An 18,447-nucleotide genomic window follows, 5' to 3' on the forward strand; every position below is an offset into this window, starting at 1 on the left:
GGCTGGTTTATTTCATCAGTCCCTCTTTCAATCCCATGTCTCTAAGCAGCTGTAGTTTGCTTATCCAGCATTCAAAAATTTAAAATCAACACAATAACATACAGGATCCAGATCCCCTGTGTATTTTTCATCTCTACGTGCCTTATTCTTTTTATTACTTTACTTCTCTCCTTAAAGACTTTATTATTATTTTTTTTAATATTTATTTATTTATTATGTATACAATGTTCTGTCTGTGTGTGTGCCTGCAGGCCAGAAGAGGGCACCAGACCCCATTACAGATGGTTGTGAGCCACCATGTGGTTGCTGAGAATTGAACTCAGGACCTTTGGAAGAACAGATAATGCTCTTAACCTCTGAGCCATCTCTCCAGCCCCCAAGACTTTATTATTTTTAAGCTATTTCTTTCCATATTGTCCATATCTTTTTTTCCTTCTTTCTGAAGCCTATACACATTATAAAGGGAACTGGAACCTGTTTAGTGGTTTTGCTGTGTGGACCTCTTTTGCTGCATATCTCTAGTCTTTTTTGACAGCACAAGCAAACTTTAGACTGGTAAGCTACACCTGGATCCTTTGCAAGACCCTCAGCTGCCCCCTACCCCTACCTCCCCAGCCCTCCTCCCCTTCTACCTCCCCACCCCTCCACTCTCTCCAGTTGTGAAAGACAAGCCTAAAGCTCACAGCCAGGTTGGAAGTGTATGACCAGGAACTGCATCCAGCCTTCCTAGGGGAGGAAGCCAGTACTTGGGCTGCCACAAACTTGTCTTTTTTTATTTACTGCTGTCATACCACCTGAACAGCACTGCCTTTTTCTTTTTTTTTCTTTCAGCTTTCTCAGGCCCTACATGGAAATATGGCCCCTTGTTGGGTGTCAAAATATTGTTGGTTTTTTTTTAAAACTCTTTACTTTTTTGACTCTTTTGGAGGCCCACCACCCAGTTCCCAAATAAATCATACATGGAGTCTTACTCTTTCTTATAAATGCCCAGCCTTAGCTTGGCTTGTTTCTAGCCAGTTTTTCTTAAATTATCCCATCTATCTTTTGCCCCTGAGCTTCTACCTTTCTCTATTTCTGTATATCTTTTCTTTCCTTCTTATTCCGTGTCTGGCTGGGTGGCTGGCCCCTGGAGTTCTCCTCTCCTCTCCTCATTCTTGCGCCTAGATCTTTTTCTTCCCAGATTTCTCTTTCTATTTATTCTTTCTGCTGCCAGCCCTGCCTGTCCTTTCTCCTGCCTAGCTATTGGCTGTTTAGTTCTTTATTAGTAGATGGGCACTGTAACACAGAGTTAAACAAATGCAACATAAAAGAATGCAGCACATTTTTGAATCATTCAACAAATGTTCCGCAGCAAACAAATGTAACACACCTTAAATTAATATTCCACAACAATGGTGGGACAAAGGCTGGGGCAAAGGAAACCTGGGAGACCTTTGGAGGCAGACTAGACTAGAATATTGATCACATATTTGAAGATATATTCTCAGAAGCTGGACATGGTGGTAAATGCCTATAATTCTAGAATTTGAGAGGCTGAGGAGGCAGTATCAATAGAGCTAAAATGGCCATACTTGGTGGCATGCGCCTTTAATTCCAGCACTCTGGGGGCAGAGGCAAGCAGGTCTCTGTAAATTTGAAGCCAGTCTAGTCTTCAGATTAAGTTCAAGGCCTGCCAGGACTATGGAATGAGAACCTGTCTCAAAACAAATAAATAAGCAAACAGGAGGTAAAATGACAGAAACTAGCATGAGACATGGGGAGGGAACAGTCTCTAAAACCTTTAGGTAGTGGTACTACTTAGAAGACAATAAAAACAAAAAATAGAACTCTTCTGATATTTGTGGCCTCCAATGAGGACATTTCATGAGGGGCTGCTTTGGGCTCTTTTTCCATGTGACAAAGTTTTATCTGTTCTCACCATTCCCTCCTTTGAAGTAACAATGCTAAATTCATTTAGGAACCAGACCAGGGATTAAAACCTACAAGCAGTTTTGGCATTTCTTTGGCCTACAGTTAGGACATTTTTATTTTTTAAATTTTTTTTCTTCTTCTTTCCTCTTTCTGTCTTTGTCTTTTCTATCTCTATGTGTATGTATATATTTTGTTTTGTTTTGTTTTTACAGCTAGGACATTTTTAGCTCATGACTGAGGATACAGATGTTGACTGAGGTCCTGTCTCTAAACTGCCTGTCCCATTTTTATCTCCTAGCCTCATCATTCCGGCCTGAAAATGTGACTCTGAAAGCCATTTAGGAAATTAGGGTGTTTTTTTTTATTACATTTATTTGGTGTTTGTATGTAGGCCAGAGAATAAGGGAGTCTGTTCTTTCCCTCCAACATGGGGTTCCAGAGATGGGTGGCCAGGCTCAGCACCTTTACAAACCAAGTTATCTCTTAATACTGCCAATCACCCAGAACCTTTTTAAAAAATATTTATTTGTTTGTTTATTATACAATATTCTGTCTGCATGTATGCCTACAGGCCAGAAGAGGGCACCAGACCTCATTACAGATGGTTGTGAGCCACCATGTGGTTGCTGGGTATTGAACTCAGGACCTTTGGAAGAACAGGCAATGCTCTTAACCGCTGAGCCATCTCTCCAGCCCCTAGAACCTTTTATTTTATTTTATTCTATTTATTTATTTTTGGTTTTTCGAGATAGGGTTTTACTGTAGCTTTGGAGCTTATCCTGGAACTAGCTTTTGTAGACCAGGCTGACCTTGAACTCACGGAGATCTGCCAGCCTCTGCTTCCTGAGTGTTGGAATTAAAGGAGTGTGTCACCACTGCCAGCTTTTTTTTTTTTAAACAGAGTCTCACTATGTAGCCCTTGCTAACCTGGAACTCACTATGTAAACTAGGTTACTCTCAGACTCAAGGAGATTCACCTGCCTTTGCCTCCCAAATCTTGGGATTAAAGATATAAACTCTCCTACCCTAAAGCAGAAACAAAAACAAATACGCACATACATACACACACAAAGAAAACAGGGCTTCTCTATATAGTGCTGGTTGTCCTAGAACTCTATATAGATCAGGCTAGTCTTGAACTCACAGAGATATCCACCTGCCCTTACCTCCCCAGTGCTTGAATTAAAGTCATTCAGCACTATTTGAACTTTTTGGTTTTTCGAGACAGGGCTTTGGAGCCTGTCCTAGCCCTTACTCTATAGACCAGGCTGGCCTTGAACTCACAGAGATCCACCTACCCCTGCCTCCCTATTTGAACTTTTAATAGATGTCTCCAACCTACCATCTACAAAATGGGCTTTCTGATCTTGCCCATCCCCAAATGTTCTCTGCTTGTATCTTCTTTCCCCATCTCGGGTGATTACATATATATACATAGCTAACCTGTTAGGATGTTAAAAAAAATCATCCTTGACTCTTCTCATCATTTTGTCTTTTTCCCTTTTACAAGCATCTTAGTACTGCTTTTCTGGCTCAGGTACCTTCTTTCTGATGTGACCTGGATGGCTACTGTAGCCTCCTTATGTTTTCTGTGCATGTGCATACACACACACACACACACACACACACCATTGTTCCTTATACAACAGTCAACATGATCTTTGAATTTTTTTCTGATTAAAATTTTTATATTGCCAAGCAGTGGTGGCACACGCCTTTAATTCGAGCACTCGGGAGGCAGAGGCTGGCGGATCTCCAAGAGTTTGAGGTCAGCCTGATCTACAAAAGCTAGTTCCAGGACAAGCACCAAAGCTATGCAGAGAAACTTTGTCTTGAAGAAAACAACACAAAACAAAAAACAGGAAAAAATTATTATTTGTATTTATTTTGTGTGTGCTGCAGTGCATGTCTTAGAGGTCAGAGACAGCTTGAGAGACTCAGTTCTCTCCTTTCACCACGTGGATCTTAGGGACCAACCTCAGATCATCAGACTTGGCTGGCTTTTGTTGTTTTGTTTTTCCCCAGGACAAGGTTTCTCTGTGTAGCCCTGACTATCCTGGAACTTGTTCTGTAGACCAGTTGTTGGCCTTGAACTCACAAGAGATCCCCCTGCCTCTGCCTACTGAGGGCTGGATTAAAGACAAAGACATGCATCATCACTGCCTGGGACAAGCGTGTGTTTTTTTTTTTTTTTTTTAACTGCTAAGCCGATTACTTCAACTTCCTTTAGAATCTATAAAAAGCTTGGAGTGTATTTCCTTATAGGGCTGGGATGACTGTAGATGGAGCTAGCTCAGCAGTTAAGAGTGTATACTGACTTGGTGTACATGTCTGTCTGTACCACATTTGTACAGAGCTTTTTATTCCAGGCCCTGAGAACGACGGAAGGAAAGGGGGGCAGGGAGTATCTCTCTGGGCTTCAAGAACAGTGAACTGGTCTGTCCCTGGAACTTTCATGCATGGATCGCTTAGACCGACATCAAACAGAGTCCATCCATTGACTGTTAGGATGGTTGCAAGTTCAGGGATTTGGAGAAGGAGGAGAGAAGGAGAAGACAGGAGAGGAGAGAGACCAGGGAAAGGGCTAATATTGCAACCCCAATGAAACCCCTTTGAGGTTTCTGTGCCAGAGATGCTAGATCTGAGCAGACCTGGAAACCAAACCTTAACCGATGCAGACTATTCTTTGATAAAGATGAGGGACAACAACCTCACCTGGGAAATGGGGATTGTGTGCCATGGCATCAAAGGGTGAGGTTTGGTGGGGTTTGAAGGGACCTGTCAGGGTGGGATGGCATCAGAGCTTGAGATTTGGTGGGACTTGAAGGGGAAAGGACCTGTCAGGGTCGGGGTTCAGTAGAAATTTTTTTTTATCTTAGTTCTGCTTCTGTGATTTCAGACATCAACTGTGCTGGAAGATCTTCTGGAGCTTGGGGGTGTCAAACAAACTTGCCAGACAAGGTATTTTCACACGAAAGGACTAGGACTTATATTTACACCGAGTTTCTCATATTCGGTGGGCATCATTTACCACTGAGGACTGTCAGAAACACAGAACCTCCGGATTTACCCGAGTAACATAGAATCGCCTGTAAAATAAGAAACGGGAGTAGTGAAGCAAGCCTTTTATTCCACCATTCGGGAGGCAGAAATGGGTGGGATCTCTGGGTTAGAGACGAGCCTGGTGTACCTAAAGAGTACCAGGACAGGCAGGGCTACATAGAAAGACCCTGTCTCTCAATAAAATATGATGACCGTAGTGGCCCATGCTGGTAATCTCAGCGTTCTGGAAGACTGAGACCGGTTGGATTATGGCGAATTCGTGGCTGGCCTGGGCTACCTAGGGAGAGACACACTGTCTCAAAAAAGTAAAAGCTAGATGTCAGGGCTGCTTCCCACCTTGATTCCATGCGTCTAGGAAACGACCAGGAAACGGGCATGCCATAGGTTTGGCGCTGCTCAGTACTATTTGGTAAGGAGAGAATTCCTTTCCTAGCCTAGTGACAGACTCGATGCTGGCCGGGGTGGGGCTTTTGGCCAGTCCTAGGGACCGCTGGCGCGGAGAAGTTCGCACAGTTCTAACCACATCTTTTAGCAGAGTAAATCCCCTCAAAATCAGTCACTCCGCTCTCCCGAAACTGACGTTTGCAGCTCTTGAGGGGAACTTTCTTCGGAGTCACCAAAGACAGGTGCCTGAGATAAAATCGTGGAAGAACTAGGCGACGTGACAGCCCCGTCCCCGCCCCACCCCACCCGCGGCTACGAGGAGCAACCGGCTTCGCAGGACACGCCCTCCCGACCTCCCTCTGGCCTTTCCCCCGACAGGAAGTTCCGAGTTGGACCAATGAAAAATGGAATGGGGGCGTGGTCTTCAGCTTTCTTTTTTATTGGCTCAGAGGCGTGGGCGGCGGGGGTCTTCCCGCGCCGAGGCGGAAGTTGTGTTGCGTTCTCTGCGTGCTTTCAGCTTTCTCGGGCTCTTTCCACGATGGTGCGGAAGCTCAAGTTCCACGAGCAGAAGCTGCTGAAGCAGGTAGACTTCCTGAACTGGGAGGTCACCGACCATAACCTTCACGAGCTGCGCGTGCTGCGGCGGTACGGGCTCCAGCGGCGCGAGGAGTACACGCGCTACAACCAGCTGAGCCGCGCCGTGCGCGAGCTGGCGCGGCGCCTGCGCGACCTCCCCGAACGCGACCCGTTCCGCGTGCGCGCCACGGCGGCGCTGTTGGACAAGCTCTACGCCCTCGGCCTGGTGCCCACGCGCGGCTCGCTCGAACTCTGCGACTCCGTCACAGCCTCGTCCTTCTGCCGCCGCCGCCTGCCCACTTTGCTCCTCAAGCTCCGCATGGCGCAGCACCTCCAGGCTGCAGTGGCCTTTGTGGAGCAGGGTCATGTTCGCGTCGGCCCTGACGTGGTCACCGATCCCGCCTTTCTCGTCACTCGCAGCATGGAGGACTTTGTCACTTGGGTGGACTCGTCCAAGATTAAGCGGCACGTGCTGGAGTACAATGAGGAACGCGATGACTTTGATCTGGATGCCTAGCGAGGATTCTCCCCTTGGCAACTACAGGTCACTGACCCGGGGATGGGAGGAATCGCCCTTTACGTTCCGGGAAATTTTCTTCGAATTTGAACTGATAATTAAATGACTGTCTTAGGAGTCAGTGAGAAGCAGTTTTGTATTGCACTGGGGATTGTTAGCTGCTAGTGCCTTAAACTTGGTGGTGCAGAAGCAGGACGTTACCCCTTTCCTCCTTTGCTTTATCGTCTTGAAATAGGACTGTACAGATGGAGAATTAGGGTTAAGTCTCTTTGTTTTTGTTTTTACATATAAAGTGGTGCAACTTGAATGTTAAGTGTTCGCTCTCTCATTTAAAGAAATCTTTAACTTATGCCAATAAATGCCCCTACCACCTTGTTATGTGTAAATATTTGTCTTTTTACGTAGGTTTCTATCTAGCCATATCTATTGATCGTGCAAGCTCATGAACCCTAAGAATGGAAATGGGATTGTAGGCGTGAGGTCTGCCGCGAACCTCACGTGGAGGCTGCACGGTGTTGGACAAGCTGAGCAGATTTGTCACCAGCCCTTTTCTCGGAATGAATCTTTTGGCAGAGCTTTTATCCACAAGACTTCCTGTTGCTAGTCCAGCCCCAGGAAATACCATATTAAAGGCCTGGAGTGTTTGTTTGCCCTGTAGCTTGGCCAGCTAGTGGTTAGAAGTGACCCGGGAGGTTCCTGAAAACAGATGTTCTTAGGAGTGGTAAAATCTGTCTTTAGTCTTATGTGCAAGGTCATGGGTTCGGTGTTAACCCCTACTGCAAAAACGAAGCAAAGAACAAAATAAAGCAATAGAATTGGTGAAGAGAGAATCAAGTTTTAGCCCAGACGGAATACAGAGCCCATCATATTAAGTTAATTTTAGGGGTGAAAGTTTTTTTATTTATTTTTTATTTAAAAACTTATGTATAGTGTTCTGGGCACCAGATCTCAGTATAGATGGGTGTGTTGTCATGTGGTTGCTGGGAATTGAACTCAGGACCTTTGGAACATCAGTCAGTTCTCTTAACCTCTGAGCCATCTCTTCAGCCCAGTGTTTTATTTTTTACACAGGTTTTGATATAAACTAAGGCAGGTCTGGAACTTGAAGTGATCCTCCTGCCTCAGCGTCTCTAGTGCTGGGATTACAGTGTGCACTGATAAAGTTTAGGATTTTTTTTTTTTGTTTGTTTTTTGAGACAGGGTCTCACTGAATATCCCTGGTTGTCCTGAGTGCTGGGATCAAAGGCGTGTACCACCACCGGCCGACAAGGCTTAGATTTTATGTGCTTTCTCTACTTCACTAGGTGGAGGCATTAATGTGCCAGATAAGATGGCTCAGTGGGAGAAGGTTCTTGCTGCTCAGCCTGACAACCTGAGTTTCTTCCTAGAATCCACATGCTGGAAGGAGACAACTGACTCCTCCACAAAATAAGCAAAGAACAAAATAAAGCAATAGAATTGGTGAAGAGAGAATCAAGTTTTAGCCCAGACAGAATACAGAGCCCATGTGTGGTGTGTCTTGTGTATTCACACAAAATAAATTAAAACAAGCAAACAAAAACCGGAAAGTACCATGAGGTGCTTCCAAATATTAGACCCAGTTTTAAGTAGGTAATATGTATTAACCTATATAACCTTTCCAACAACCTATTTAAATAGACCAGTTACTTTCCACTTTTCAGATAATGGAAGATGGGTCAGAGTATTTGATTGCATGATAAATGTATTAGGATGCTCCCTTTTAAGAGACGGCCGGTGTCAGCATAGCCAGCTTTTAAAAGGTATGTGAGAGTCTCAGCTTGAGTTTCCAAGCCAGTAGCAATAGTAGGCAATGACTGGTCTCAGCAGGATGCTGTATAAAAAGTGAGGCAGAGCTGGTGTGGTGTCCACTAAGTATCTGGGAGGCAATGAGAGGAGGAACACTGCAAGTTTGGGGTCAGCCATGGCTACTCAGCCAGACTGTCTCAAAAAACAAAACAAAAGGTTGAAGAGGTGACTCGGCAGTCAAGGGTACTAGCTGTTTTTCCAGAAACTACAACAGTTCCAAGGACTCCAGAGTCCTCCAGGCATGAAACGGCACATAGACATACTTGCAAGCAAAATGCCTCCCCACACAAACACACAGAGGTTGATGTGGTGTTGTGTGCCTTTAATACCACCACCTGGGAAGTGAAGGCTGAAGGATCAGAAATTTGAGCCCAGACTGGGTTACAGGAGACCATTTCAGAACAGTGGTAGTGGAGAGGGAGGGGGAGGGAAATGGGAGGAGGGGAGGAGGTGGAAATTTTTTTTTTAACATTTGTTTATTTAATATGTATACAATATTCTGTCTGTGTGTATGCCTGCAGGCCAGAAGAGGGCGCCAGACCTCATTACAGATGGTTGTGAGCCACCATGTGGTTGCTGGGAATTGAACTCAGGACCTTTGGAAGAGCAGGCAATGCTCCCTCTGAGCCATCTCTCCAGCCTGAGGTGGAAAATTTTTTCTTTTTCTTTTTTTTTTTTTTTTTTGTTTTTCGAGACAGGGTTTCCCTGTAGTTTCTAGAGCCTGTCCTGAAACTAGCTCTTGTAGATCAGGCTGGCCTCAAACTCAGAGATCCGCCTGCTTCTGCCTCCCGAGTGCTGGGATTAAAGGCGTGTGCCACCACCGCCCGGCTCCGAGGTGGAAATTTTTAATTAAAAAAAACAAAAAACAAACAAAAAAAAACCAAACAAAAAACCAGAACAGTGGTAGAGAGAAGTACGTACACATCTGGGAGAGGTAGAGGTAAGATCAAGTATCAAAAAGAAGACACACCTCTGGGGAGCAGTATGCGGTGGTAGGAACAGAACTGGAGCTGGGCAGTGGTGGCACAGTCCTTTGATTCCAGCACTCAGGAGGCAGAGGCAGGAGTTCGAGGCCAGTCTGGTCTACAGAGCAAATTCCAGGACAGGAAGGGTTACACAGAGAAACCCTGTCTCAACTCTCACCGCTGCTGAAAGAACAGAGAAATGGCCTTGAACTCAGTAGTTCCACCTCTGGCTAACTGTTCTTGTTAACTGAAGTGTGTCAGCCCAGAGTATGGTTTTGTGTTTAAAAGCTCTCCCTGAGAAAGGCTTGGGGCTAAACTGGCATCCCAAGCGCCCAGTGTGGTCGCTGGTGGGCTAATAAACACCTTCTATTGGTTTAAACCCATGTCTGAGCAGTCTTCTCTGTTGAATCCCCAACAACGTCAAGGTTGAAGCTGAAGCCAGGTGTGGTAGCACACACCTGCAGTCCCAGCTCTTGGGTCATGGAGGCAGGAGAATCTGAGGCCAGCTAAGGCTATACAAGCACTTTTGAGTTCAGTCTAGGCTATAGAACTAGACCCTATCTTAAAATAAAAGCAAAAAAATCTAAAGTTGGGTGGGTCCAAACATTTTCACTTAGAATTTTTGTCAGTTTTGAGACAGGATCCCACGTGGCCCAGGCTGAATACCTATCCTCCTGCCTTCACCTCCCAAGTCCTAGGGTTACAGTCCAGGGTCCCCACAACCTGATTCCTGGTTATTTTTCTATTTTTATATGTGTATATTTTGTCACCTTTTTGATGGGGGACTTTAGCCAATCATGTGCTGTATAAGGTGGGTCTCCCCCGGGGTCCCAATTAGCCTATAAAACACCCATATGTGTTTCCTCCTCTTTGTTTCCTGTGCTCCTGAATCGCTGGAACCCTGGTTTTGTAAGTTCCCCCTCTTCCCCTTTATTAAAGTTGAATATTCTTTATTAAAGCTAGTCTGGTTAATTTTAACTGCCGATCGATCATTCCCCATCACCTTTTTCTTTTTTTTTTTTAAAAAGTCCTGGATGTCTTGTAACTATCTCTGTAGATCAGGTTGGCCTCGAACTCACAGAGATCCGCCTGTCTCTGCCCCCCAAGTGCTGGGATTAAAGGTGTGTGCCACCACCACCCAGTGATATTTTTGTCCCTTCTTTTTGAGGATGGGCCAAGTTTATGTTTTACATTCTGTAAGCTTCTAATATTGAATGCAGGATTTTAATATTCATCAAATAAAGAAAAATTTTAAAATGGTCCCAGTGCAATTTTGGGTGCCTGGAGCTCCCATGCAAATGGATGGTGTTATATATCCAAGAGATAAGCATCTTTTTTTTTTTTTTTTCTAATTTTGCATGTTTTGCTGGCAATGTGAGCTGCCTTGTAAGTGCTCGGAATTAAACCTGAGACTTCTTTGCAAGAGCAACAGATGCTCTTAATAGCTGAGTCATCTCTCCAGTCCTCATCTTGGATTTCTCAGACTCAACATGTACCAACTTTTAATAGCTTGTTTCTGTTGTATAGTTATGATAGTAATGGGTAACTTAGTTCTGTAGCAGTCAAACATTCAGCAAATTAAAACTTTATCAAGAGCTGTGTGGTGGTGCACACCCTTAATCCCAGCATTTGGGAGGCAGAGTTAGAGACCAGCCTGGTCTATATAGAAAGTTCAAGGACAGCCAGGGCTGTTAACAGAGAAACCCTTACTCGAAAAACAGCAAAACAAACCCCAAAACCTACAGAGAGTGGGTCTCATGTAGCCCAGACTGGCTTCTAGATCGCTATGTAGTGGAGGATGAACTTAAACTTCTGTTCTTCCTGCTTCTACCTGCCTACCTCTTGATGCTGGGATTACAGGTAGGTGCCACTACAAATTTATGTGGTCTTGGGGGTAGAATGCAGGCGTTAGTGCATGCTAGAAAACACCATATGGAGATACATCCCCAGAGGCAGACTCCTGTTCACTGAAGAGTAAATTAGGTAAAGCAATCCATCTGGCTCATTCTAAGCATTCGATAAGAAGCAAGTCGCGGTGAAGTTTTTTGTTTGTTTGATTTTTTTTTTGGGGGGGGGTGGTTTTTCGAGACAGGGTTTCTCTGTAGCTTTGGAGCTGAAACTTGCTCTGTAGCCCAGGCTGGCCTCGAGCTCCAGAGGGGTTTTTAATTTTACACCCTAGCAATAATCTTATCGTGCAGACACTGTTTATTGGTTTTATTAGGATCTCTGAACGCTAACTAACAAGATCCAAGCCAGGTTCCTTTCCACGCAGTTAGAAGGGAGAATGGGGAAAGAACGTCTTTTACTTTGAAACTTGAATGCCATTCAGAAAACCACACAGGAAAGACAAAGGCAAGCTGTGGGCGCAGTGCTAGAGCTTGGGCAAATCCGGAGAGGTGACGGCCACGAAGTCAGGCTTTGTTGGCCCAAGTACCTGGGATAAGTTTGCGCTCAGGAGTGAAGCCTCCGCATCGCTAACCATCTACGCAGAGTCGGGAACAAACACCAAACCAAATCTGTTAGCCCTTCCCAGCCTATGAACACCAATCCCGTACTCAGGGCGGAAGTAATGGCATGTCGCCACTCAACTCCCGCGATGCACCACGGTAGGCGGAACCGGAAGTTTGGTGTGCCAATCCTAAAGCGGGCGGGTCTAACTCCGCTAGGGCAGCTAATTGGTCAGTTCGCAGAGGCGGAGGCGGCGTGCGAGACTGGCTCATCGGTGCGGTAAGTCTTGAGTTTGGCCTTGTCCGCTTCATGCGACTTAGCTGTAACTTCTTCCGATCGCCCAGGACTTTGCCTTTCCAGTCGCTACCCGGAGAGGCTAACCAGTCTAGGATGTCGGGTTTGGCCATATTTCTGCCGTTGTATGCCAGGGAATCTGACCTGAACTCATGAGGAATATTATTGTGTGGCAGGGTGAGCTAGAGACTGATGACCCCATTTCTAGAGAGAGACAGTGAGGAGGATAGTGACTGGGAGGACGGCAGAGGCCACGGCCGCCTTGAGGGAGCATCTGTCGGACTAGGGAAGAGGCTTCCGTGTGCCATTGCAGGCGTGTGCCACCCTCTCGTGTACCGTTAGGGACGGTTTCAGTGGCATACTATTGGGGATACCTTGCAGGGGGAGCTCAGTAATTATCCTAATACGGTGTATCACAAATACACAACCTTAAATTCACACTGATAGTATGTCACTTAACACATTTTCTAAAAGAAGCACTCTTAATGTCTTAAGAATATAGAAATGCAGCTTGCTGTCTTTCTTTCTTTTTTTTTTTTTTTTTCTTTTTTCTTCCTGGGTTTCAAACCCAAGGCCTGGTGCAAATTCGGTGCATACTGGGCAAGTGCTGTACCAACGGAGGTATATTCCCATCCTTTTTTTCTCCCCTGTTTATTTTTATGTGTCACGTATGCACATTTAAAAGAAAACGTATATGGGTTGTTTTGCTTGCATGTCTGTGCGCCACATGGGTGCACTGCTGGGGGAAAAGAAGAGGGCTCCAGTTCCCGGAACTACTTTACAGATGCTCAGTAACCACTATGTGGAACCCGGGTCCTCTGGAAGAGCAGCCAGTACTCTTAACCTAATAGCTGAAAAGCTGAGCCATCTCTGCAGTACTCTCCCACCCTACATCCTGTCTCTCCTTCCTCCTTTTTAATGAGATAGTTTTATTCTGTAGCTCAGGCTGATTGGAACTTGGTGAAATCCTCCTGTCTCAACCTTCCAGGTTTTGGATAATGTGGGCAAGGCTACCACAACCAGCTAGAAGGTTAATTTTGCAAGCTGGAAACAGTTGGTAACAATGTAAAGTTACTCCCCACTGCAGAACTGTGTACTTAAATGGTTAAAGTGGTGAATCCACGTGTATTAACCTCACTCCACCCTCCTGGCCAATCAAAGCCAAACACTGACACTGAGCTACAAAGCCAGCTGGGATTGAAGAACTGTAAATTGAACCAGGAGCATTGCATGCAATGGAAACACTTCTCTATTGAGCTGTAATTCCAGCTACCCCCTTTAAAAAAGATTTGTAACTATATGTATGTGCACTATGTGCTTGCCTGGAGAGGCCAGAAGACGGCCTCAAATTCGTTGTGAGCCACAATATTGGTGCCAGGAATTGAATCCACTTCCTCTGCAGGGATGACAAGTGCTTCTAACCCCTGAGCCATCTCTACAGCCCATTTGTTTTTTGAGGTGGGGGTCTCAATAGTCCCATACTTATCTAGAATTCCCTATGTATTTGTGGCTGGCCTTGAACTGCTGATCCTCCTTTCCTGCCTTCATCCCCTTGTGCTGGGATTTTAGGCATTAGTGAGCCTGGTCCCACCTAATTTTCTCTTTCCTTTTCTTTCCTTTCCTTTCTTTTTCCTAAGATAAGGTCGTGCCAGGTTACCCAGGCTGGTTGTGAGCTTATTCTGGAGCCCAGCCAGGCCTTTAACTTGTCATCCTCTTTCTTACCCTGAGGAGTAGCTGAGATTATGAGATTACAGGCCTGACTCATCACAGTTTTGTTTTTGTTTTGGGACATGGCCTCCTTAATTTTTTCCTGTCTGGCTTGGAACTCAATATATAGACCAGCCTGACCTTGAATTTGCAGTATCCTGGGTGCTGTGGTGCTGTGTGCACTTCTGCACCTGGCTACCACATTTTTATCATTTATGTATTTATTCACTTGTTATTAACAAAGAATTAGGTATAATTGTGACATATTCAGACAAAATCTTTTTATGTCTCTTCCCACCCATTCCACACACCCTCTCCCCAGTGCTTTTCTCCCAGCCTTCTTTCTGTGTTCATGTCATCTATGTTCTTTTTTGTCCTGTCCTCCCTTACAAAGATCTATCTTTATTTCCCATTCCCTGTGTGTGAGTGTTTTTGCCTGTATGTATATATGTGCAGCAATAGCATGCCTGGTGCCCTTAGAGAGCAGAAGAGGACATTAGATCTTTGGAACTGGAGTTACAGATGGCTGTGAGTTACCATGTGGCTGCTGGGAACTTGGGACCTTTAAAAGATCAGTTTTGTTTGTTTGGTTTGAGACAGGGTCTGTCTGTCTTAAGACTTACTTTGTAGCTGGGTGGTGCTGGTGCATACCTTTAATCCTAGCATTTAGGAGGCAGAGGCACGTGGAGTGGATCTCTGTGAGTTTGAGGCCAGCCTGGTCTGCAAACTACAAAGCAAATTCCAGGACAGCCAGAGAAACCCTGTCTCAGGGTGGGGAGCAAGAAAAAGCTTTGTAGACTGGACTGGTCCTTGAGTTCACAGAACACACCTGCCTCTACCTCCCAAGTATTGGAACCAAAGAGATGCGCCACTATGCGTCACGTGAAGCCAGTGCTCTCAACTGCTGAGCCATCTTTGTAGCTCCCCTCCCAAACACATTTTTCAACACATCTTGCTTCCCTCTTATGAGCTATTATCTAGTTCAATTACCTATACCCATCTCCATATCCTTTTATTTACTTATATACAAATATTAACAGTTGGGCTGGAGAGACGGCTCAGAGGTTAAGAGCATTGCCTGCTCTTCCAAAGGTCCTGAGTTCAATTCCCAACAACTACATGGTGGCTCACAACCATCTGTAATGAGGTCTGGTACCCTCTTCTGGCCTGCAGGCATACACACAGACAGAATATTGTATACATAATAAATAAATAAATTAATTAAAAAAACAAATATTAAGTTAGCATCCACATATGACAGATAGCATGCAATTTTTATCTTACTAAGTCTTCATTGCTTACTTAAAATTTTGCTTTCCAGATCCATCCATTTTCCTTCAGACTTCAGTCTTTATAGCTAAATGTATGCCATATTCTCTCTCTCTCTCTCTCTCTCTCTCTCTCTCTCTCTCTCTCTCTCTCTCTCTCTCTCTCTCTCTCTCTCCCCAGGGTCTCATGTTAACCCTGACTGGACTGAAACTCACAAGATCTGTCTATCTTTCTCTCCCAAGATTAAAGATGTGCTATACCTGACTATTGTATGCTGCATTTTCATTATCTCTTCTGTTGACTATCTAAGCTGGTTCTATTTCCTTTTTCCTTGCTATTGTGACTAATGCAGCAATAGACGTAGATGTGCGTGTTTCTCTGGAGTAGCTAATAGAGTCCTTGGGTATATTCTCAGGAGTGGTGTCTTAGTTAGCTTTTTTTTTTCTTTTCTTATCTTTTTTTTTGTTTTTTTGAGACAGTTTCTTTGTAGCTTTGGAGTCTGTCTTAGAACTAGCTCTTGTAGACACCAGGTTGGCCTCGAACTCACAGAGATCCACCTGCCTCTGTCTCCCGAGTGCTGGGATTAAAGGCGTGCACCACCACTGCCCAACAGCTTTTTATTTCTATGATAAAACATTATAACCAAAAGCAACTTAAGGAGAAAAGAGTTTACAATTTCAGGTAACAGTCTTTTACTGAGGAAGTCAGGGCAGGAACCTAGAGGCTTTCTTACCTGTCAATCGACTAGGCTAGGGGAATTCCCTCCCCCTCTCTCCTTCCTTCCCTCCTTCCCTTCCTCCCTTCCTTTCATCTGTTTGAGATAGTCTTTCTTTGTAGCCCTAGCTGTCCTGGAACTCTCTGTGTAGACTAGGCTGACCTCGAACTCATAGAGATCTGCCTGCTTCTGCCTCTCAAGTGATGTCACCTCATGTGTCACCACACCCGGCATTTGGGGGACGTTTTCTTACTTTATTTTTTAAATTTATTTTTTAAATTTTTTAAGTACTTACTTTATTTTGGGGGGGGGGTCTATATGTGCCTAAGCATATGTTTGTTTATACACCAAATGAGTGCAGGAGTCCTTGGAAGTCAGAAGAAGGCACTGGGCCCTGGAGTTGGAGTTTCGGGCTGTTGTGAGCTGCCATGTGGGTGCTGTCAGTTAAACCCAGGTCTCCTGCAAGAGCAGTAAGTGCTCTTAACTGCTGAGCCATCTTTCCAGTCCATGGACATTTTCTTTTTCTTTTTTAATTTATGTGCATTCATGTTTTGCCTGTGTGAAGGTGTCAGATTCCCTGGAACTGGAATTACAGACAGTTGTGAACTGCCATATGGGTGCTGGAAATTGAATCTGGGTCCTCTGGAAGAACAACTCGTGCTCTTAAATGCTGATCCATCTCTCCAGCTCCATGGGACATTTTCTTAATTGAGGTTCTTTGTTCCGAATCAACTCTAGCTTTTGTCATAGTTGACATAGAATTAGCTAGGACAAGTGGTATTGCTGGATAATATCGTAGTTCTATTTTTAACTTTTTTAGAAACATCCCTAGTTATATTCATAATAGCTGAACTAGACTAGACTCCGCCAGCAGTAAATATAAGTTCATATTTCCCCACATCCTTTCTAGCACTTGTCATTTATTTTCTTATAATAACCATTCTGATTGTGGTGAGATGAATAGCAGAGTGTTCTTTTTGTTTGTTTTTTGTTTTTTGTTTTTCGAGACAGGGTTTCTCTGTGGCTTTGGAGCCTGTCCTGGAACTAGCTCTTGTAGACCAGGCTGGTCTCGAACTCACAGAGATCCGCTTGCCTCTGCCTCCCGAGAGCTGGGATTAAAGGCGTGCGCCACCACCGCCCGGCCAGAGTGTTCTTTTAATTAATTTTTTTGTTTAATTTGTATGAGCATTTGTTTGCATGTGTGTGTGTGTGCACCACTGAACCTGGGTCCTCTGCAAGAACATGTGCTCTTAACTGCTGAGCCATCTCTGCAGCCCCTCAAATTGGTTTTAATTTGCATTTCTCTGATGTTGAACAGTTTTTAAAAACTACACTTATTTATTGTGTGTGCACGCATGCCACAGCTTGCGTGTGCAGGCAAGAGGACAACATTTGGGAATTGGTTCTCTCCTTTCACCAGGGATCAGACTCATGTCCCCAGGTCTGGGAGCAAATGTCTTTACCTTGTGGGCTATCTTACTGGCCCCTGTTGAACATTTGAAAAAATGCTAATTGGCCATTTGTGTTTGTTCTTTTGAGTACTGTCCATTTCATCAACCTATGGATTGATTGGGAGAGATTTGTCTTTTTGGGTTTGGTGGTTAATTTTTTTTAGTTCTTTTTTGTTTGTTTGTTTGTTTTAAAGATTTATTTATTATGTATACAGTGTTCTGGAGCCAGCAGGCCAGAAGAGGGCACTAGATCCAGATCTCATTACAGATGGTTGGGAGCCACCATGTGGTTGCTGGGAATTGAATTCAGGACCTCTGGAAGAGCAGGCAGCGCTCTTAACCACTGAGCCGTCTCTCCAGCCCTTTTGTTTGTTTTTTGAGACAGGGTTTCCTCTGTGTAGCCGTAACTGTCCTGGGACTTGCTTTGTAGACCAGGCTGGCTTCAAATTCAGAGATCTGCTTGCCTCTGCCTCTGCTGGGATTAAAGGTGTGTGTCACCATACCTGGCTCTGTTTTTGTTTATTGAAGCAGGGTCTCATATAGCAGAGGCTTGCCTTAAACTTTGTCTAAGGCTGAGAATAGCCCTGAGCTCCTGATTACCTGCTTCCACTTCCCAAGCATTGGTATTATAGGAGTGGGCTACCACACCTTTTTGTTTTTTTGTTTGTTTTTGTTTTTCGAGACAGGGTTTCTCTGTAGCTTTGGAGCCTGTCCTGGAACTAGCTCAGGCTAGCCTTGAACTCACAAAGATCCACCTGCCTCTGTCTCCGAGTGCTGGGATTAAAGACGTGTACCACCACCACCTCCAGGCTTCTTTCTTTCTTTCTTCCCCTGTCCCTCCCTCCCCCGCTGTCTCCCTCCGTCCTTCACTCTTTCCCTCCCTTCCCCTCTCTCTCTCTTTCTTGCTTGCTTGCTTGCTTGCTTCTTTCTCTACCTGGGGACAGAGGTGAGAGCAAGTCTATGTGAGTTTGAAGCCAGCCAGGATTTTACATGGTGAAAAATGAACAAAAATATCATCAAAATTATATTTGTTATTGAGTAATGGCTCTTTAGAACTATTTAGGAACTAAGTTAAGATGCTCATTCATATCACCAGATGTTAGGGGTAGCTTATTGTGATGAGAAGCAGAAAAAAAGGCTATAAAGGAACTTTATTTAATGATTGGTATTTAGATTTATTACCTTGGCTATTAAACCTACTGTTATTGAAGTACTAATAGAAAATAACATTATTATTACTAATATATAACTCACTTATCTTTTGTCTTCTCCACAGAAATAACTAATTTTGGTTATGTGAGTTTTTTTTTAATTATAACT

At 44.5% G+C, this 18,447-nt stretch overlaps 2 protein-coding genes across 3 annotated transcripts in view; both read left to right on the forward strand.

Moving 5' to 3' along the window:
- The first annotated feature begins 5,807 nt into the window (after positions 1 to 5,807).
- Imp3 (IMP U3 small nucleolar ribonucleoprotein 3) lies at positions 5,808 to 6,758 on the forward strand. The gene has a single exon (XM_038322855.1). The coding sequence runs from the start codon at positions 5,897 to 5,899 to the stop codon at positions 6,449 to 6,451; it is 555 nt and encodes a 184-aa protein (XP_038178783.1). The 5' UTR covers positions 5,808 to 5,896; the 3' UTR covers positions 6,452 to 6,758.
- Positions 6,759 to 11,927: 5,169 nt separating this feature from the next.
- Positions 11,928 to 18,447, forward strand: part of Snupn (snurportin 1) — a 30,116-nt gene continuing 23,596 nt past the window's right edge. Inside the window, exon 1 of one of the 2 annotated variants that reach the window (XM_038324181.1) lies at positions 11,928 to 11,970. Coding sequence is in view for 1 of the 2 variants with exons in the window: in XM_038324182.1 (XP_038180110.1) it covers positions 12,138 to 12,162 (25 nt within the window). In the remaining variant the exon portion in view is untranslated. Of the gene's footprint in view, positions 11,971 to 11,994; positions 12,163 to 18,447 lie in introns of those variants that run through there. The other variant, XM_038324182.1, reaches the window with a different exon arrangement.

This window comes from Arvicola amphibius, chromosome 3 (assembly GCF_903992535.2).
Source record: "Arvicola amphibius chromosome 3, mArvAmp1.2, whole genome shotgun sequence".
Classification (NCBI taxonomy): domain Eukaryota; kingdom Metazoa; phylum Chordata; class Mammalia; order Rodentia; family Cricetidae; genus Arvicola; species Arvicola amphibius.